This window comes from Hyperolius riggenbachi, chromosome 11 (genome assembly GCF_040937935.1).
Source record: "Hyperolius riggenbachi isolate aHypRig1 chromosome 11, aHypRig1.pri, whole genome shotgun sequence".
NCBI classification, from domain to species: Eukaryota; Metazoa; Chordata; class Amphibia; order Anura; family Hyperoliidae; genus Hyperolius; species Hyperolius riggenbachi.
The window spans coordinates 54,356,629-54,378,935 of record NC_090656.1 but is presented as its reverse complement, the minus strand read 5'-3'; the positions used below and the strand labels follow the sequence as shown (position 1 = coordinate 54,378,935).

At 47.4% G+C, this 22,307-nt stretch overlaps 1 protein-coding gene across 1 annotated transcript in view; it reads left to right on the top strand.

Moving 5' to 3' along the window:
• The first annotated feature begins 571 nt into the window (after positions 1–571).
• Positions 572–22,307, top strand: part of LOC137538685 (mixed lineage kinase domain-like protein) — a 38,404-nt gene continuing 16,668 nt past the window's right edge. Inside the window, exons 1-2 of the mRNA XM_068260974.1 lie at positions 572–699; positions 19,366–19,813. Coding sequence (XP_068117075.1) covers positions 19,375–19,813 — 439 coding nt within the window. The 5' untranslated portion in view covers positions 572–699; positions 19,366–19,374. The remainder of the gene's footprint in view (positions 700–19,365; positions 19,814–22,307) is intronic.

The following is a 22,307-nucleotide window of genomic DNA, read 5'->3' as shown; positions in this document are numbered from 1 at the left end:
TAAATTATTCCGGATACCCTGAATTATAGTGGTGTCAGCGTCGAGAACAATCCCTATATCTACTGTATATATTGCTTTATATTGGTATATAGCCACGGACTCCCAGTTACACTTAGCCTAAGCTGTTTACCTACGCCACGTTCTCCTCCAAGAGCGTTCTAGGAGATCAGGCATAATTTTAATTGGTGTTGGAATTCTCAGAAACAAACATTCCTCAGAGCTGCACCTGACAGGACTATAGATGTCATCACCTGTGACACATTTCAGAATGTAAATCAGGGAGAAGAAAGATTTTACAATGGGCAAACACTGACTTAATAATTTATAAAGAAATGTTGTATAACAATAGAGAGTTTTATTCATTATGCTATTGTCACTGCAGTTCCTCTTTAATGCTGTTTTGTTACTGAAAAGCAACAGCATTCCTTCAAAGCCTGCGACTTTAAGCCAGGGATCGCAGCAGCCAATCAGAAGCAGACAGCCCAGTAACTGTTATTAGAATGATTTCCTGTAAAGCCATAACTAGGCACAGGAAAGTGACACTGCTTGGTCGTCACAAGATGGGCGGAGACCTCAGACGAGGCAGAGGGGAAGTTTTCTCAGCTGAAATTGAGAAAGAAAAACTCACAAGGGACCTATGAAACTGTTTTGGAGAAAGAGAGAGGAGCTGTTTTGTCCCCACTAACAGCCTGTACAAAGGTGAGTGTATTAGCCATGGCATTATAGGGAACCTAAACTGAGAAGCATATGGATTTTTCCATTTAAAATAATACCAGTTGCCTGACTCTCCTGCTTATCCTGTGTCTCTAATGCTGGGCATACACGGCGTTGAGGGAGGCTTATCAATCGAGCCCAATGGCTCGATTGATAATATCCAGCATGTCCGATCACCGCGGGGATCGATTCCGCGCTCGATACCCGCGGGCGGACAATAGCGGCGAATCGAGCGGAAGATAAGAAGTGCCGGTAGGGATGAGCGGGAATCGATCCAGGCAGCTAATCGGCCGCCGGATCGACCTGTGTAGCAACAGCCCCTGAATAAGCATACAGATTGGGTGCTCTGACTGAAGTCAGACTGCATAAGCTGCATGCTTGTTTCAGGTGTGAGATCCAGATACTACTGCAGCAAAGAGATCAGCAATAACAATAACAATAACATTTATACAGCGCTTTTCTCCCTGGGGATTCAAAGCGCTGTGACCCTGCATTATGCAGTTTCAAAGGCTCGGGAGAAGAGGTGGGTTTTTAGCCTTTTTTTAAAGCTGTCCAGAGAGGGAGCCTCTCGTACTGATTGTGGAAGTGAGTTCCATAGAGTAGGGGCTGCGTAGGAAAAGGCCCGAGCACCAGATGTTAAGTGTATCCTGGGTATAATTAGCTTCATCTTGTTGGCAGAGCGGAGGGTGCGTGGAGGGGCATAAAGTTCCAATAGATCTGCTATGTATTTGGGTCCCATGTGGTGTAGAGCCTTGAATGTCAGTAGATCTTAAAATTGATTCTCCATTTTATTGGCAACCAGTGAAGAGTTTGCAGTACTGGGGTGATGTGTGAACTGCGGGGGGCATTGGCTAGGAGTCTGGCTGCAGCATTCTGTACTAGCTGTAGGGGGTGCAGAACCTTTTCTGTAGATCCGATAAACAGAGCGTTGCAGTAGTCTAGGCGGGAGGATACAAATGCATGAACCAGGGCAGGTAGGTCTTCAGCTGGGATAAGGTGTTTGATTTTCGCTATATTTCTTAGATGGAAGAAGGAAGACTTGACGACAGCTGATATCTGCTGTTTGAGTTTTAGATTTCCATCCAGGATCACCCCAAGGTTTCACACAGAGTTTTTGTACTGTACAGTATCGCCCCCAATTGCTAGTTTGAGGTGGTGAGCGTTTTGAACTTTATCCATCTTGTGTGGGCCACCTACCACCAACACCTCTGTTTTGTCAGAGTTCAGCCTCAGCCAGCTGGTGTTCATCCAATTTTGTAAATACACTAGACACGCATTTATGGTTGCTGATGGGTCTTGGGTGCCAGGCTTGAAGGACAGATACAGTTGTGTGTCATCGGCATAACAATGGTATCCTAGGCCATAGTTCTGGATTATTTTGCCCAGTGGGAGCATGTAGACTGCAAAGAGTAATGGTGATAGTACAGAACCCTGTGGAACTCCATAGGGAAGTGGCACTGGATTAGAGAGTAGTGTGTGCCCAGACATACTTGCGTGTCCTGCCAGATAGGAAGGTCTGAAACCAGCTAAGAACAGTACCCCTTAGGCCACAGTAATTCTTCAGTCGCTGGATTAGTATTTCATGATCCACAGTATCAAATGCTGCAGACAAGTCAAGAAGAATCAGAATTGAGCAATCACCCTTATCCCTTGCAGTAAGTAGATCATTCATTACTCGGACTAATGCCGTTTCAGTGCTGTGCCTTTTCCTGAATCCTGACTGAAAAGTATCAAAGATGTTGTTATCTGTAAGCCTGGCTTCCAGCTGGTTGGCGACTGCTTTCTCGATAACTTTTGATAGGAATGGTAAGTTCGCCACAGGTCTGTAGTTGGTTACAGAATCAGGATCTAGTGATGGTTTCTTCAAGAGGGGTTTTATGATTGCTTTCTTTAGTTCTTCTGGGAAAAGTCCACTTTGCAAGGAGCACTGAGTGATTTTGTGAAGTGCTGGCCTGATCAGCTCTGGGCACTGCATTAAGGATCCAGTTGGGCCAGGATCCAGGTCGCAGGTAGTAGGGCGAAGACTTTGAATGAGAATTCCAAAATCTTCTTCACTCAGAGTGTCAAAGACTTGCCATGGTGGTACGGTAGTAGGCAGATGCAAAGTCCAGTGGTCAATTGATGTTGGTAAAATGCTGGCACGGATGGCAGACACCTTGTTTGTGAAGGCAGAGAATTCTTCACACCTTTCCCTGGAGAATGTGGTTGGGGCTTTTAGGCAGGAAGGATTGCAGAGTGATTCCACTGTGTGGAAGAGTTGACCAGCTCTGTTGTTGGCTGTAGATATTTTGTGAGAGATAAAGTCTGATTTTTTTTCTTGGTTATTGCTTGTTGGTATTGTCTGAGGTGTTGAATTAGGCTAGATTTGGGCTCCTCAGACCCTGATTTACGCCACTGTCTTTCAAGTCTGCGCCCTTTCTTTTTTAGATCCATGATGGTTTTGTCAAACCAATTAGCTTTCTGCTTTTTAGTTGATTTGGTGCGCCATGGGGCAATACTGTCAAGTGTTTCATATATCGTGTTGTTGCTGGGTTACTAGAGTGTTTGGGTCCATTTGACTGTGGAGCAGATTTGTAAAATCCAGGTTGGCAGTTATCCTCTCCGGTGTTAATTTATTCAGGGGATGGATTTTGATTGTTTCTTTAGGGAGCTGCTTGATAGGGTGATGTTCAATAGTAAACTGTATTATGTGATGGTCTGACCACACCACTGGGGTTACTGTTATGTTACTAATGTCCATTCCAAGGTGGAACAGTAAGTCTAGCGTATGCCCTCCTCTGTGGGTAGCAGATTTTACAACTTGTGTGCAGCCTAGTCCACCCATGAAATTTATTAGTTCATTTGCATTTTGTGATTGAGTGTCATCAGCCCAGACGTTGAAGTCACCAAGGATGATCCATCTCGGATAAGACAGAGTTAGCATTGCCAGAAGTTCCGAGAATTCCTGTAGGAATGGGTCAGCATCTCCGGGGGGACAATAAACCATTAAAATTTTGAAGCCTTTACCAGCTGAGATCTGGGCACCTATACATTCAAAGGACTTTGTTGAGCCAACATTCAGGGCTCTGAGCTGCAGAGTTGTTTTGCCACAAATTGCTACACCCCCTTCTCTGCGGTCTCGTCTTCCCTCACTTAGGACTGAGTAATTGTATGGGATGGTTGCCTCCAATGTGGGGCCCGCATTGGCCTCAATCCAGGTTTCAGTGATGCATGAAAAAATCGCATGTCTGAATAAGGTCCGCAATAATGGCTTTCTTATTGTTTATAGAGCGGGCATTGCAGAGCAATGCGGTGACTGCATGGGGCTTAGCATTGGCGACTGTGTTCACTGCCGGGATGTTACTGCATCTCTGACTAGGGGCACATGGTAACTTCTGCTACTTTCAGCCTCTGATTTCCAGTAAACATCACTGGAGATCGCTGGAAAGTTCTTTCCCTTGAATGGGCCTGGGTCCCTGAAGTTGGACTGAATCTGAGTGTGGCATTTTTTATGGGCCTGGCCACCTTTTTTTCCTCTGTGCGTTTTATTTAAAATCCCTAGAGATTCCAGCAAATTAGCTTGTTTTTTCCCATTGTGAGATGCAGCAGGACTGACAAGCAACTGGTATTGTTTAAAAGGAAACCTCCATATCTCTTTCAGTTTAGGTTCCCTTTAAAGAGAAACTGTACTGAGTAAAATTATTTAAAATAAACACATGAGGTAACTTCAAATGAACATTACATAGTTACCTTGCCATCAGTTCCTCTCAGAAGCTCACCATTTTCTTCTGACAATAATCCCTTTCAGTTCTGACAATATTTTGTCAGATCTGAAATATATCAGTTGCTGTCAGTAAAATATCAGTTGCTGTCAGTTATAGCTGAGTGGTAAACTGCTGTACCAGGTAATGTCCATGTTTCCCTATGGCTCAAGTGGGCGATGTTACAGTTTAACTGTGTGCTGACCAGGATGCTGTTATGGGTAATGGCCATTTTCAAAATGGAGGACGATAAATTCCCTTGATCACAGTGAACAAACAGGATGCGGGACAGGAGAAAGACACTGAGGAGTAGACTACATGGAAGGTAAGTATGACTTGTGTATGGTTATTTTGACTTTTAATGTTCAGTTCAGGTTTTCTTTAAAGATGGCTGTATAGTGTAATGGTTAAGGGCTCTGACTCTGACACAGGAGACCTGGGTTCGAATCTCGGCTCTGCCTGTTCAGTAAGCCAGCACCTATTCAGTAGGAGACCTTTGGCAAGTCTCCCTAACACTGCTACTGCCTATAGAGCGCGTCCTAGTGGCTGCAGCTCTGGCGCTTTGAGTCCGCCAGGAGAAAATCGCGATATAAATGTTCTGTGTTTGTTTGTTGTTGTTGAAGAGAACCTGTACTGAGTAAAAATATTGAAAATAAACACATGAGGTCCTTCAAATGAACATTACATAGTTACCTTGCCATCAGTTCCTTTCAGAAGCTCACCATTTTATTCTGGCAATAATCCCTTCCAGTTCTGACAATATTTTGTCAGATCTGAAATATATCAGTTGCTCTCAATAAAATATCTGTTGCTGTCAATAAAATAACAGTTGCTGTCAGTTATAGCTGAGCGGAAAACTGATGTACCAGGTAATGTCCATGTTTTCCTATGGCTCAAGTGGGCGATTTTACAGTTTAACTGTGTGCTGACCAGAAAGCCGTTATGGGTAATGGCCATTTTCAAAATGGAGGAAGGAAAATTCCCTTGATCACAGTGAACAAACAGGACGCGGGACAGGAGAATGACACTGATGAGTAGACTACATGGAAGGTAAGTATGACTTGTGTAGGCTTATTTTTACTTTTAGTTTTCAGTTCAGGTTTTCTTTAAGTCTACATAGTTGGAAGTTTTGAATCAGGATCGTACCATTTATTGACCAGATTAAAGTGACTCTGAATGGACCTAACAATGCAATACTGATCTTACCTGGGGCTTCCTCCAGCCCCTCGTAGCCCACGAGGTCCCCCAGCATCTTCTGTTCTCCTGCTGGCAGCTCCGTTAGCTGCGTGACTTGGACTGGAGTCGTATACAACTGCGCATACGCGTCCCGTCAGCGTGCCCGGCTCAGTCGCACGCCTGCTGCTGAGAACATTCTGTGCAGTTCACTTCTTTCAGAACCGCGCTTGCACAGAATGCTCACAACGACGGGTGCGCAGACAATTACGCACAACTCCCAGCCAAGCATGCAGCAGATCAGGTGTTTCAGACATTATTGTCAGATCTGACAAGATTATTTCTTGTGTATTCAGACTACAGCAGCCAAATAGATCAGCATGGCTGCCAGGGAACTGGAATTGTTTAAAAAGAAATAAATATGGCAGCCTCCATATCTCTCTCACTTCACTTGTCCTTTAAGGTGTTTGGGGCCCTGGGGTGCCTCTTATGCTAGGAATACACGGTACGTTTTGTACCGTGTAATCGAGCTGCTGATGGCTCGATTGATAAAATCTGACGTGCCCGGTCACCCACCGGATCGATTCCCAGCTCGATACCGCAGGCAGGACAATAGAAGAAAACGAGGAAAAGATAAGAAGCGCCCGCAGGGACGAGCAGGAATCGATCCAGGCGCCTGCGGGGACGAGACGGAATCGATCTGTGTATTCCTAGCATTATGCTGGGTTTACACCATACAATTTTCTGTAATGCTGGGTTTACACCATACAATTTTCTGTTAGATTCTTCTGTTATGCTGGGTACACATGTTGCATTCCCACACTCGATTCCCGTCGATGCGCCGTTCGATTCCTGTCAATTCGTTTATTTCTGACATGTCCGATTCGCGGGTCGATGGATCGTTAGGTCGATTTGCCATACTTTACATGGCATTCGACCTAGAAATCATCGAAATGCACTCGGAAATAATCGAATCGTCGGGAATCGAGCGGCGTATTTGACGCGGGAACGCCACGTGTGTACCCAGCATTACATTTTTCTGTTAGATTTTCTGTTAGAAAGCAGAATTAGATTATTTTCTGTAGAGAATGGTCATTATCTCTGGTGCATTGTCTTCTGTTTATCTGCTGCTTAGTAGAACAATGCCTAATTGCTTGGCAGATAGATCGTAAGATAGATACATTTCCAACATGTTGAACTTTATCTATCTGGCAGGTAAATCTAATGCTGGGTTTACCCGATACAATTTTCTGTTCTGTTGGGCATATACGTATACAATTATGCGCCGGATCGAGACGCTGGCTAGATGCCGGCGCATCCCCGCTTGTCCGTCATCGGACCTGTCGGATATTATCAATCGAGCCATCAGCGGCTCGATTGATAAGGAAAAGAAAGCCCGTGTATGCCCAGCATAAGATTTACTTGCCAGATAGATAAAGTTCAACATGTTGGAAATGTATCTACAGTATCTTACCATCTATCTGCCGAGCAATTAGGCATTGTTCTAATCAGCAGTAGAGATGTGGCGAACTGTTCGCCCGGCGAACATCTCTGGAGCTCTTACTACTTCCGGGTTGCACTGACCCGGAGTAGTACGCCTGCGCTGCCCAGCTGAGCGCGTCCTAGATCGCGCTCCTGTTGCCGGGCACTCTCTGCGCATGAGCGTGTCGTCATTCATGACGTCACGCACACGCGCAGAAAGTGCCCGGCAACAGGAGCGCGATCTAGGACGCGCTCCGCTGGGCAGCGCAGGCGTACTACTCCGGGTCAGTGCGACCCGGAAGTAGTAAGAGCCCCAGGGATTTGGAGATGTTCGCCACATCTCTACTCAGCAGCAGATAAACAGAAGACAATGCACCAGAGATAATGACCAGTCTCTACAAAAAATAATCTAATTATGAATTTTAACAGAAAATCTAACAGAAAAATCTAACAGAAAATCGTATGGTGTAAACCCAGATAACTATAGAGATTAAGGTGTTGGGCGCCTAAGGCGCCTCTTATGCTAGGCATACATGGTTCGTTTATGCGCCGGTACCGAGCCAGCGGCTCGATGCTGGCGCGTCACCGCTCGTCCGCGTGTGCTCGCGGATAGATTCCCGCGCGTCCCCGCGGGCGCTTCTTATCAGCGCTTCGTTTTTTTCTATTGTCCGCCCGCGGGGATCGAGCGAGGTATCGATCCGCCGCGGTGATCGGACAAGTTGGATCTTATCAGTCGAGCCATCAGCGGCTCGATTGATAAGAACTATCTAACCATGTATGCCCAGCATTAGTCTAATAGCAATCAGTGTGTGACGGCTGGGGTGGGAGGGATGTAGGGGGGCACTTTGGTGTCTCTACCTTAGGTGCTGGAGGACCTTGTCCCGGCTCTGCCCTGTTGTGGTACGTCATCTTGCTGGGTGTATTTGTTAGGAGGGTTTTCATGATAGTGTATAAATGATTCCCATTTATTTGTGCTTTTAATTAACTATAAAATAGTAATTCTGGTCTGTTAGTACACCACGGGACACTGTAATGCAAAAACTCATTGTAAAAAGTGTTAAAGGGACCCGAGCAGTACAATAAAATGGGCAAATGAACTTACCTGGTGCTTCCTCCAGCCCCTCGATGTTGATGAAGTCCCTTAGTGTCCTCTGGGCTCCCTCCTTTCTGCCCCCTCCGTTACAGCGGCAACTTCAACTGAAGCCATGGTCCACTGCACATGCGCGGCCCCTCTGTGTGCCTGTCTTGTTTGCGCGCCTGTCACTATAATCGTTCTGCGCAGGTGCAGTTCTTGAAAGAATGAACGACGCATGTGCAGAACGCTTATGGTGGCGGGCGCGCGGAGGGGCCGCTTATGTGCAGTGGACCACTACTTCGGTTGACGTTGCCGCTCTAACGGAGCCGTCGGGGCAGAATGGAGGGAGCCTGGAAGACGCTAAAGGACTTCATCAACTACGAGGGGCTCAAGGAAGCACCAGGTAAGTTAATTTGCCCGTTTTATTGTACTGCCACTTGGCATCAAGTCCTGGGGCTGCAGTTTGCAGGAGATCGCATGCAGGCTGCGCGCGCATCTCCTGCTTGGGGGGCGGAGCTCCGCCCGGCCTTCAGTCTCCGAGCAGCGATCGCCGCTTGGGAGACTGTTACAGCGTAATCCGCTGTCTTTTCTGTTAGTACAGCGCTGTGATCAGCAGCAGCACTGTAATGAGGACACCCGTGTCCCCCTGGGGCACTCAAGAGCCATCGGCTCTCATAGGCAGAAGCCTATGACAGCCGATTGCCAGTATTGGCCGGCTGGGGGGGTGGGAGGGGTTTTTGAAGAAAAAAAAAGCATGCGAAATGTATTAATAAAAATGTAACGTAAATATTTAAGAAAAAACACTGTGGGAGGGATCAGACCCCACCAACAGGAAGGTTTGTTGGTGGGAAGAAAAGGAGGGGAATCACTTGTGTCCTGAGTTGTGCGACCCTGCATCTATGCCTTAAAGCTGCAGTGGTCAATTATGTAAAAATTGGCCTGGTCTTTAGGAGGGTTTAACAATGCGGTCTTCAAGTGGTTAAAGTAAAACTAAAGTGAGAAACTCAAATCAGGTATGATACTTGGAAGCCTCTGGATACCATAGAGCCTTCTTCGTCCTCAGTCTGTTGTTCCTACACTTCCCCCCCCTTTGAAGTTATTTGACCTACTAGATCTTCAGCACTTCCTGGGAAGCTTATGGGAAGCCTACTCCCGACCCTGAGTCCTTGTGAAGATGAATGCATCCATACTACGCATGCAAAAGTCAGGACTCGTGTGTGCAGTATGAATGCACTTGTCTTTGGAAGCACTCAGGGACGTGAGGAGTTCTGAAAGTTGTCCCAGGAGTACCAAAGAGCTATTCGACCTAAAAGGTCAAGTGATTCAGAAATGACTCAGGAACAACCAGGCCCGGATTCACATTACAGGGGCCTATAGGCACAGATGCCCTGGCACCCTAGACATCGCCTACAAACCAGCCGCACCAAACTGCAAGGCAAGTGTGCTGGCTGTCCTCCCTTACTTCCCTTGCCCATCATAGCTGCAGGTGCCCCTTAGTAGTAGGTAGCCAGAGGTACCCTCTGTATTATGTAGCTAGTGGTGTCCCCGACTGAAGGGAGATCTCGTCAGTGGAATGCCGAGAGCTGGGTGAGTAACCGCTCATTTATGCTCTGCTTGAGACTCTGCATAGAGAAGAAAGGAGGGAGACACTAGGGGAGGGGAGTGAGCTGCCTTTCTATTATCAGACGCCTGTAGGCTTGTGCCTACAGTGCCTTATGGTAAATCTGGCCCTGGAAACGACGGCTCAAAACGAGGACTGCGAAGGCTCTATACAGCATCCACAGCCTTCTCCATACTTCATAACTTTCTGAGATACAAAAGAGGGACACCTTTAGATATACCCCTTTTGCACCTTCAGCTCTAGGCCTGAAAGATAAATCGAATTTAAATCGAAATCGTGATCACCAAGATCACAATTTCGGAATCATCAAAGCAGCGATTTCCGTGATGATGTCATTTCCGCATGGGGACGTTTGAACAAGCGGCTTCAAACTTCCCCCAAGTGCGGCCTGCAGCATCAGCAGTGTTGGACATACCTTCCTCACGAGTCCAATGCTGTCCGTCCCCTCTCGCTGTCTGCCGACTCTTGTGCAAGGCATACTTCCTGGTTCCTGTATGTCACATGGAACAGGGGGACAGAGAGGCACAGAGGGAGAGCAAAGCTTGATTTGAAGGAAATCGTGAATCGAATTGAAATCGCGATTTCAGACAGAAATCGCTGAATTAAATTTTTTCCTAAAATCGTTCAGGCCTATTCAGCTCCGCCCCCAACATGCCCCTAGTCATGCATACCATGAATATTTTAAAAGAATAAAAGGCATAAAAAGGATCAGAATAAAGCTTGGAGTCAATGTTGGCACATTTTAGAAGAGAAATACATGAGTACATTTGAAATCGGCGCCGGTAGACTTAGGCGCAGGATACAGCGCTATATGGCTGATCCTGCTTCTGCACAAGTCCGGGCCGATTTAATTACTATTCCCCCTCCAGGCCGCCATGGATAGTGGGGGAATGAAATAATTCGGCTTCCAGCGATTGCTGGAGGCCGAATTATTGTGTTTTTTAAAGGACTTACGAGGCCTGATTTTTAAAAAATAAACAAAAAAAGTTAGATACCTGTGTGTTTTTGTAAGGCACGGAGGACGCCGTCCACGCTCTCCGTGCCGTTCCGCCGGGTCCCCGCTGCTGAATATCCCCCCGAACGACCCCCGACCGCACGGCCCGGGTCGGGCTCTCCAGCCTTCACCAAGATGGCCGCCGGAGCTGGTCGCGGCTGCGCAGTCCGCATAGCCGCGAGTGCGGCTGCGCAGCTCTAAGGCTCCCCGATCCACGCTACTGTTACGTGGATTGGGGGGTTGGCCTTAGAGCTGCGCAGCCGCACCCGCGGCTATGCGGACTGCACAGCCGCGGCCAGCTCCGGCGGCCATCTTGGTGAAGGCTGGAGAGCCCGACCCGGGCCGTGCGGTCGGGGGTTGTTCGGGGGGATATTCAGCAGCAGGGACCCGGCGGAACGGCACAGAGGGCGCGGACGGCGTCCTCCGTGCCTTACAAAAACACACAGGTATCTAACTTTTTTTGTTTATTTTTTAAAAATCAGGCCTCGTAAGTCCTTTAAGCAACTTCAGCTCTGTCTTCTGATGGAGCCGACGTTACTCACTGAGCGCCGCTATAGACTGATTCCCATTACAGTCTATGGCGGCACTGGCAGCGCTGGCTGCGCCCAAATCTAGCAGCGATGAAAAGCACTGCTCCGAAATACATATATCTGCTTGCCTGCAGTATGAATGTGGTCAGGTATGTAGATTTTAGTGGTAGGTGGTTGGCAGATTTTCTAGTGCCGAGTGGGTAGTGATATTTCAGAATCTTGTGGTGGGTAGATAGTAATCTGTAGTGAAAGTTATCCACCAATGACGATTGGTAGGGAGCAGTAGATCCTAGTGGCAGGCAGGAAGTAACAGGCAGTGGATACAACAAGTGACACATACTGTGGGAGACAAGCAGTGGGTGAGGTAGTGTCAGGTTGCAGTGGGTGCTCAGCCACAGTGATTGCAGAGACTAGCTGTACAGTCGTGAGTGGTAATGTATGGTGTGTGTGCTGGTTTCACTTACCCCTCTCTCCTCTCCCTGTGCTCTCTTACACGTTGCCATCCTCCCCTCTTTCTGGCTTTCCTCCAGCCTCCTAGGCTCAGCAATGCAGGACAGCGACATCTACGGCTGGCAGGAGAGGTGCAGCTTCACACAGCCATCCTCACTGCTGCCACCTGCTGTCCATACAATGTAGAGCTGGCCAGCCAGCCTCTGATTGGCTGCATGGACGCTCCACACTAGAAGTGGGCACAGGAAGCAGTGTGAGTGGCTGCAGTCGGTTCTACCTCACTCTCTGGTGAGTAGCTGTGCATTCAAGTACCCCTGACCCAATTTTCACCGCCAAAATACTTTTAATATTGTTTAGTTAGTGGTGCTGTGAAGTCACAGCACCATCCTCCCCTTCCAGCGCCCCCAGTGGCGAAGCAGGTTCGAGCGCAGATGCTGGGCGCTATCATAGCAGCAATGCCATGATGCGCACCCTGCATAGAGTGACCAGATTTTTGTAGGCTCAACCTGGGGGGGGGGGGGGTGAATTGGGGGGGGGGGGTGCGCCACGCCGAAAAATTTGGTGTCTGCAGCGCGCGCGAAAAATGGGCGTGGTCATGACATTCTATGGGCGGAGCTCACAGAATGATGCAACAGCGAGGCATAAGAAAACAGTGTTTACGCCGTGATGTGGTCAAACGTGGATTTACATCATAGGTGTGCAGAAACTGTGTGATGCTATTTAATAGTATGCCATAACCCCAAAGCAGCAAACACAGCCAACTATGACCATTAAATAATAAATGCAGCAACAGTTACCCCAGACACCACAAAATAAACGCAATGGGCAACATTTCAGCACAAAATAATCGCATTGCGGGCAACATGTCAGCATAAAATAAACGCAATGGGGGCAAACATGTCAGTACAAAATGAACGCACTGCGGGCAAACATGTCAGTACAAAATAAACGCACTGCGGGCAAACATGTCAGTACAAAATAAACGCACTGCGGGCAAACATGTCAGTACAAGATAAACGCACTGCGGGCAAAAATGTCAGTACAAGATAAACGCACTGCGGGCAAACATGTCAGTACAAGATAAACGCACTGCGGGCAAACATGTCAGTACAAGATAAACGCACTGCGGGCAAACATGTCAGTACAAGATAAACGCACTGCGGGCAAACATGTCAGTACAAGATAAACGCACTGCGGGCAAACATGTCAGTACAAGATAAACGCACTGCGGGCAAACATGTCAGTACAAAATACACGCAATGCGGCCAAACATGTCAGTACAAGATAAACGCACTGCGGGCAAACATGTCAGTACAAAATACACGCAATGCGGCCAAACATGTCAGTACAAGATAAACGCACTGCGGGCAAACATGTCAGTACAAAATACACGCAATGCGGCCAAACATGTCAGTACAAGATAAACGCACTGCGGGCAAACATGTCAGTACAAGATAAACGCACTGCAGGCAAACATGTCAGTACAAGATAAACGCACTGCGGGCAAACATGTCAGTACAAAATACACGCAATGCGGCCAAACATGTCAGTACAAGATAAACGCACTGCGGGCAAACATGTCAGTACAAAATACACGCAATGCGGCCAAACATGTCAGTACAAGATAAACGCACTGCGGGCAAACATGTCAGTACAAGATAAATGCACTGCGGGCAAACATGTCAGTACAAGATAAACGCACTGCGGGCAAACATGTCAGTACAAGATAAACGCACTGCGGGCAAACATGTCAGTACAAGATAAACGCACTGCGGGCAAACATGTCAGTACAAGATAAACGCACTGCGGGCAAACATGTCAGTACAAGATAAACGCACTGCGGGCAAACATGTCAGTACAAGATAAACGCACTGCGGGCAAACATGTCAGTACACAATACACGCAATGCGGCCAAACATGTCAGTACAAAATACACGCAATGCGGCCAAACATGTCAGTACAAGATAAACGCACTGCGGGCAAACATGTCAGTAGAAAATACACGCAATGCGGCCAAACATGTCAGTACAAGATAAACGCACTGCGGGCAAACATGTCAGTACAAGATAAACGCACTGCGGGCAAACATGTCAGTACAAGATAAACGCACTGCGGGCAAACATGTCAGTACAAGATAAACGCACTGCGGGCAAACATGTCAGTACAAGATAAACGCACTGCGGGCAAACATGTCAGTACAAGATAAACGCACTGCGGGCAAACATGTCAGTACAAGATAAACGCACTGCGGGCAAACATGTCAGTACAAAATACACGCAATGCGGCCAAACATGTCAGTACAAGATAAACGCACTGCGGGCAAACATGTCAGTACAAAATACACGCAATGCGGCCAAACATGTCAGTACAAGATAAACGCACTGCGGGCAAACATGTCAGTACAAAATACACGCAATGCGGCCAAACATGTCAGTACAAGATAAACGCACTGCGGGCAAACATGTCAGTACAAGATAAACGCACTGCGGGCAAACATGTCAGTACAAGATAAACGCACTGCGGGCAAACATGTCAGTACAAAATACACGCAATGCGGCCAAACATGTCAGTAAAAGATAAACGCACTGCGGGCAAACATGTCAGTACAAAATACACGCAATGTGGTCAAACATGTCAGTACAAGATAAACGCACTGCGGGCAAACATGTCAGTACAAAATACACGCAATGTGGCCAAACACTTCAACTGTAAGAAAAGGCATTTACTCACCTGGCAGAAGACGTCCCCTCACGCAGCCGGCCTCTGGTGCCTCAGGTGCAGCTCCCCCTGGCCTGGACGATGTTCAATCTCCCGCTCAGCCTCTCACAGGCAGAGCAGGGCTACGGCAAGATGGCGTCCGGAGGCGGAGCCCTGTACTGGAGACAAATAGTCTCCAATACAGGGCTCCGCCTCCGGACGCCATCTTCCCGTAGCCCTGCTCTGCCTGTGCCTGCCGGAGGAGAACATTGCAGGTTGGAGCGGGGCTGCGGGGAATGAACTAGCGCAGCGTCTAGTAGACGCTGCGGCTAGTTCATTGTACGGTGGCCAGAGTCCCGAGGCCGGGACGTCCTGCTGCTAAAAGCGGGACGTTTCCCGGGTCCTCATGCAGCCTGGGACAGCGCCCCCCGAAGGCGGGACGTGTCCCGGGTAAAGCGGGACGTATGGTCACCGTAACCCTGTGCAACATTAATTTGGGAATCAGGCGATCGCTAGACTCCGAATTACACCTCCCTCTGAGCTGCTACAACTCCGAGGGGGAATAGTATATAACGGCAGCGGGGAGTTTAGCGGCAGCAGGGAGAGCTGTCATTCTGCTCTCCCAGCACCCAACTCACCGGTGGCCTAATCATACGTACGCCCCAGTGGCCCCCGTTTAGTTCAGTCGTAATCTTCGACTGAGCAGAATGACGATTTGGGCATGGAGGAAGTGGCCTCTCTGCCAGTCCTTAATTCCGCTCCCTCCACTCGCTGCTTTAGTTCCCGATATGGGTCACTGCACGCAGCATGCAGGGGAGCTGCGCTCTGTGCAGACTTGTGGTAGTTGAGGTTGGAAGGATAGTACACTACACACATTTTCCATGTTTACTGCCTCTGACTGAAGCCAATCCTGATGAAATTTCCTCCCCTACACTTTTTTTCTCCTGCCTGAAATGGTGAATGCATTGCCAGACCTCCCCTCCACTGAGCTCTGTACTAAAAACTGCACTATCATATCTAGCATGCTTTGTAAACACATATGAGCACTGCATAGATAGTATTTCAGTAGCATTTGCAGAGAGGTGTATTTCTCTTCTCAGCCTCCTGTCACACTGAACTGCCCTCAGCCAATCAGTGAGGGGCAGGAATGTGGGAGGGGAGATAACAAGCTTCCTTCTCCTTGGCAATGTACCAGAAACGAGCCAGGCTGACTGAGATAAGATTCATTACAGCAGAAACATTTATGATTACATTGGAATGCTTGCAATGCAGGGTCAGGATGTAGACTACTGTAAGAAGCCCCAGGTAAGTCCAAATTCCATTTTAATCACCGCTCAGGGTCCTTTTAAGTGCCTAACCTTAAACCTTCCATCCAATTCCTAACCCCCCTGAGGTGAACACTAATTTAAACTCAGAAACCCAAAGTATTGATAGTTGTAGCCGATGGGCTACAACCATTAAATTCTATGTAGTACCTGATCAGTTACTACTCGCATGAGGCACCCGAATGACCGGCGGGGCTCTAAATTGCCGAAATTTAACACAGGCATCTATGAGATGTCTGCTGGTCATGGCGCTGAAACAGCTGGATTTGTACAGTTTAATGGTACAGTAACAGTAGTATAAATGTCCCATCCCAGCATGCTAAGGGGTTGAGAGATAGAACAGTAGGTGAAGGGGAAGCTGTGTTCAATATGGGGGTGGATGGAAAGTTAAATTGTCTTTGGTTATATGCTTGCCTGGAGAGGTGTGTTTTCAGGTCATGCCTAAAGATGGCAAGTGTGTGTGTGAGACTATGAGATTGTAGAAGGAGTTCCAGAGAAGTGAGGAAATTCAAGAGAAATATTTTATGTGAGAAGAAGAAGAGGTGACCAGAAAGGAGGAGAGGAGAATGTTGTTAGTAGAACGGAGATTTAGTGCATTGAGGTATCTGGAGACGTACGGAGGGGTGAGACTTTAGCATGCTTTTTAGGTGAGGGTTAGGATCTTGAATTGTATCCCTTGTGTGATAGGCAGCTAGTGAAGGGACTGACAGGGTGGGTTAACATTAGAGGAGCGAGAGGAGAGGTGGAAGAGACGGGCCGCACGGGTGAGGCCAGCCACAGAAAAGGGAGACCTGTCTCCTGGTTTCCAGTCCCAGAATTCCTTTAAAAGTACAAGCACAATAGGCTCGTTCGTTGCTTAGCCACCCTCTGTGGTGGATGGCCAGACAAAACATACATTCTCTGCCGAACATCCCTATTGGCTAAGGTGCCTTTAGCATGTGTACATGGCTTAAAGAAAACCTGAACTGAAAATTAAAAGTCAAAATAAGCATACACAAGTCATACTTACCCTCCATGTAGTCTACTCCTCAGTGTCTTTCTCCTGTCCCGCGTCCTGTTTGTTCGCTGTGATCAAGGGAATTTTCCGTCCTCCATTTTGAAAATGGCCATGACCTATAACAGCTTTCTGATCAGCACACAGTTAAACTGTAACATCGCCCACTTGAGCCATAGGGAAACATAGACATTACTTGGCACAGCAGTTGTCCTCTCAGCTATAACTGACAGCAACTGATAAATAACTAACAGCAACTGATATATTGCAGTTCTGACAAAATGTTGTCAGAACTGGAAGGGATCATTGTCAGAAGAAAATGATGAGCTTCTGAGAGGAACTGATGGCAAGGTAACTATGTAATGTTCATTTGAAGTTACTTCATGTGTTTATTTTAAATATTTTTACTCAGTACAGGTTCTCTTTAAAGCAGGGGTGTGAAACTCAAATACAAAGTGTGCCGAGATGGAACACTTGACCAAGTCGCGGGCCAACCTCAATGTCTAGTGGCCACCTCCCTCCCTTATAAAGTTCCCTGGTGTCTAATGTCCCCCCTCCAGCTTCTATATATGTCCCTAGTGTCTAGTGCCCTCCCCCCCCATACAGTTCCATAGCTCCCAACTAGCCCTCTTTTGGAAGGACAGTCCCTCTTTGGGAACCCAGTCCCTCTGCCCCTCTTTCCTCCTCATTTGTCCCTCTTTCAGGACTGATGTACAACTCTATGTAAATATACTGTATGTATTTTTCTACTAAAAAAAATAGTGTTACTTGACTCTAAACTTTATTTCCATCCTTTAAATTGATATACAGTATCTCTTATTTTCAAATGTTAATATGAAGGAAAATAAACCAAGATAGAAAAGACCAGTGTGGTTTAAATACAGCAACATCATTTTCTTATAAAATCTTTATAGTTTGTGTGACTTAGATTAGAGGTTTGACAGGGGTGAGGTTTCAGTGTCCCTCTTTCTGATCTCACAAAGTTGGGAGGTATGCAGTTCCCTGTTGTCTAGTGTTCCTTTTTCTCCCCTATACAGTTCTGTGGTGTTTAGTGATCTTCCCTCCCCTATATAATTCCCTGATGTCTAGTGACCACCCTCCCTCCCCTATACTGTTCCCTGGTACCCGAGGCTTTCCCTCTTCCTCCTCCATATGGCTTTCCTGGTGATCTAGGGCAGGCCTGGGCAAACGTTGCATGGCCTAGGCCGCATTCCTATAATTCCTGGCCTCCTCCGCTCTCCCTCCCCGCAGAATCGTGAGCGGGCGATTAGCGGGATTAAAACTCACCTACTCTATGCTTCCTGCGTCGCGTCTCCATGGCAACAGTATCACGTGACACACATCACATGACATGCCAGTGTATCACACGCTGGCAGCCAACGTGTAGTACCCTGTCACGTCGGCGTGTCATGTGATGCCCTGTTGCCATGGAGATGCTACGCAGGAAGCATCGAGTAGGTGAGTTTTAACCCCCGCTCGCGATTCTGCAGGAAAGGAGGGGTAAAAGAGAGGAATCGCTCCGCCTATCGGTGGGCCGGATGTACAGTCTAATCCTTTCCCTGGTGGTCTAAAGTGGACCAAACGTAATGCAAAATGGGGAAACCACTTGTGGTCCAAATCTAATGCCTCTGTGGACCAAATTTGGCCTAGAGGAGTAAGTTTGACATGCATGGCTTAAAGAGAACCCAATGCGGTTAAACAACAGAAATAAAATTAAAAAAAATTAGATATTTTCTGAAGAATGGATTATCCAGAGACTCCCCACATCTTGCTCCAGACCACCACCTCTACCCGGCACCCTCTGGAAGTACATGGCGTGAGTACGACTGTGCCTGCACAGCTGCACAGTGTCGCTTGTGGTTGAGTGGCTTTGGCTTACTGCACAGATGTGGTATGTCCACACGCGTAGAGAAAGAGGAGCGTGGCCACAATAACTTATCCAACAAGCTCTTGTTGGATATATTCTGAGGGTCAGTGTGTGGCAGTGGTGGGGGGTGAGGAGGACACGAGATTATGGAGTATGCAGAGGCTTCCCTTTACCTGGCTAAATATATAACCAGTTGTTCGCATAATTTTAATGGGTGACACAGTGGTGGACCGAGAGCATGGAGAGAGGACCAGGAAGGCTCTATGAGATCCAGAGCCTTCTCTCTATATAGGTGACTATCTGACTTTTTTCAGGTGGCTTCAGTTTTTAAAGTGGACCTGAACTCAGAACTTCAGCATAATAACCTTCAAACAAAAAAACATGTATGTGTTACAGCTAATCCAAATCCTAAAATAAATCTGCACAGTTTCTACTTCCTGATTCATGAAAGCAGACATTGTGTACAGCCTGTGCTTTCAAATGGGCTTATCTGCTTATCTGCCATAGGCAGTCATGTGACACAGGGGAGGATCAAATTACAACTAATTAGACACAAATGAGGGGGAATTACACAGGCTAAACTCTCTAAATACATGCAGGGCGCATTTCTCTACATTTTCCTACTGTTCTGTGCAAGAGTTCAGGTCCAGTGAAAACTATATCTAGTCCACTCCTAACCTTTTGGTGTCTGTGTCTCATTTAGGAAACAGAGATGGAGGTAGCCGGAGAGGTACTGAAATCCCTATTCAGTATCAGTAAAGCCATCTACAGTCAGTGTGACCAAGCTAAGACTAACAAGAAGCTCTGCATCCGCCTGAAGCAGAGGATTACGCTGCTGATGATTCCTGTGGAGAAACTGCAGAGACAACAAGACAAGTGTGAGGAACTGAGACCTTCATTGTTGTCCTTGCAGTCTAATCTAGTGATGGCCAAAAACTGGGCAGAGACGTACAGCAAACAAGACTGGCTGAAGAGCTTCTTCCTTGCTATGAGCATCTACAAAAAATTTGAACATATCAACGACCAACTGAGTGACAATGCAGAAGCGCTGCTAGTCCTCCTGCAGGTGGACCAGAGGGTGACATTTCTAAAGGCTCTTAATAAGAACTGCTGGAAGTCTGCTGAAGAGGATTTCAAGCAGCTACTACAGAGTCAGTCCCACCAGAACCACACCAAGCACTTTTCTACTTGTTGAATATGACATTCTGGCTTTCACACAGATTTCTTACAAATTGGCAAAAAGTACATTATGACTAACCAAACAACACACACAATTGTGAGATATCAAACTTCCAAAATATGCCCCATATCATCTAAATAAAGGATAGTAAATTAGGATAATTAGAGAGCCAAAGGGTAAGGAAATAAAATGGTAAAATTTATTGCCCATACTTCCAGACACCAACAAAGACATGTATAACCCTCATAAAATCAAAATTGGCATGCCAACCATACTAGCCAGATAGCAAGGTAGTCCTTCAAGTGCACTTAAAGTAAACCTGAGATGGTGCCAAAGGAAAAATGTATACATACCTGGGGCTTGCTCCAGCCCCCTTCGGCACGTTTCGGTCCCTCGCCGTACTCCTCCTCCTGGATCCTCCACTACGGCTCCTGGTACTCCAGCCAGTCGGCGCAGGCCAGCCATGTGCGCTCCCCCAATCTGGGAGCATTCTTTGCCTAGGCTGTACTACTGCACAGACGCAGAACGCTCCCAGTCATGGGAGCACAACGGGCCACGCACTATGCCCTGACTGGCTGGATTACCAGGAGCCGTAGTGGAGGATCCAGGAGGCGGAGTACAGCGAGAGACCGATCAAGCCGAAAGGGACTGGAGCAAGCCCCAGGTATGTATACATTTTTCCTTTGGCACCATCTCAGGTTTACTTTAAATTTCAGGTACCATATAAACGTTCGGGCCCATTAATCCTACTTTGGCTGGGCTTGTAGGGTCAGAAATAATTGAACACTACAGGTATGAAGCATGTGTGGAATGTTTGTTGCCCCTCGTGCTGAGCAGCCTCTAATTTACCAGGAGTACGCCCTCATTACAGGCACTGTTGACGGGCCAAACCCCTTCCACAATAACCAGCCTGATGATGTTTACTGGAGCATACCCGCGGACTCATGTGACCCCTAGCTCTGTTCAGATTCCCCGCATACTGGGTGGATAATAGTGGTCCACTAGCTGGGATAGTAATACAATGCAGCGCACGTCCTGCGGTTCGGGAAGAGGGCGGAGGCAAGCGGGGTGGAGCTTTCTGGCGTCAGTGTCACCAAGGAAGTACATTATGGCTGGCCCAGTTCCAATCTGCATGCAATTTACATTAAAGTGAACCAAAACTAAAAATGAAAATGAGATACCTCAGAAGAGGTAAGCCTCTGCATAATCTAGAGGCTTCAGCAATCCTCCTGCAGCCCACCAGTCCAGTGCTGGGTCCCTCTAAGCACATATAAGAGCTTGTTAGGTATGCTCTTGTGGTCACTCTTCCATCCGTATATGAGGAACTGTGCATGCACGAGTGTGGTTTGCCCCGCCCAGTAGCATGAAGCCACTTTGGCAATTGTGCTACTGGACGTGCACGTGCACTGTGGTTACGCTCGTACATGGACAGAAGCACTGTCACAAAGAAGAAGCTTTCCTCTACACAGGTAAGTATCTTTTTTTTTTCCTCACAGGTTTGCTTTAAAGATTAATCTTGTTGACCTGTCTATTTTCAAATAAGGACTGTCCTTCCAAAAAGGATGTGTGAACCAGGCACTAGATCTGCTCCCGGATTGTTTCATGGCTTTTCAGTGGGCTGGTTCACACGTCTGTTGAAACTGTCTTTGGGTTTATCCACTGTGTTTCTGCAATACGCAATCACTTCCTGCAAGATGGTGGATACACACCATTGCTTCAACAGAATAGGGCCCATCCACTCTGCAAGTGCAGAGGACTTCTGGAGCAGTATGGTGTATCTGCACTATACAGTGTATCCGCACTATACAGTGTATCCGCACTATACGGTGTATCCGCACTATACGGTGTATCCACACTATACGGTGTATCCGCACTATGCGGTGTATCCACACTATGCTGTGTATCCGCACTATACGGTGTATCCTCACTATGCGGTGTATCCGCACTATGCGGTGTATCCGCACTATACGGTGTATCCACACTATATGGTGTATCCACACTATACGTTGTATCCGCACTATACGGAGTACCCGCACTATACGGAGTACCCGCACTATACGGAGTATCCGCACTATACAGTGTATCCGCACTATATGGTGTATCCACACTATATGGTGTATCCGCACTATACGGTGTATCCGCACTATACGGTGTATCCGCACTATATGGTGTATCCACACTATACGATGTATCCGCACTATGCGGAGTATCCACACTGTACGGTGTATCCGCACTATGCGGAGTATCCACACTATACGGTGTATCCGCACTATACGATGTATCCGCACTATGCGGAGTATCCACACTGTACGGTGTATCTGCACTATGCGGAGTATCCACACTATACGGTGTATCCGCACTATATGGTGTATCCGCACTATGCGGAGTATCCACACTATACGGTGTATCCGCACTATGCGGTGTATCCGCACTATTCGGTGTATCCGCACTATACGGTGCCAACG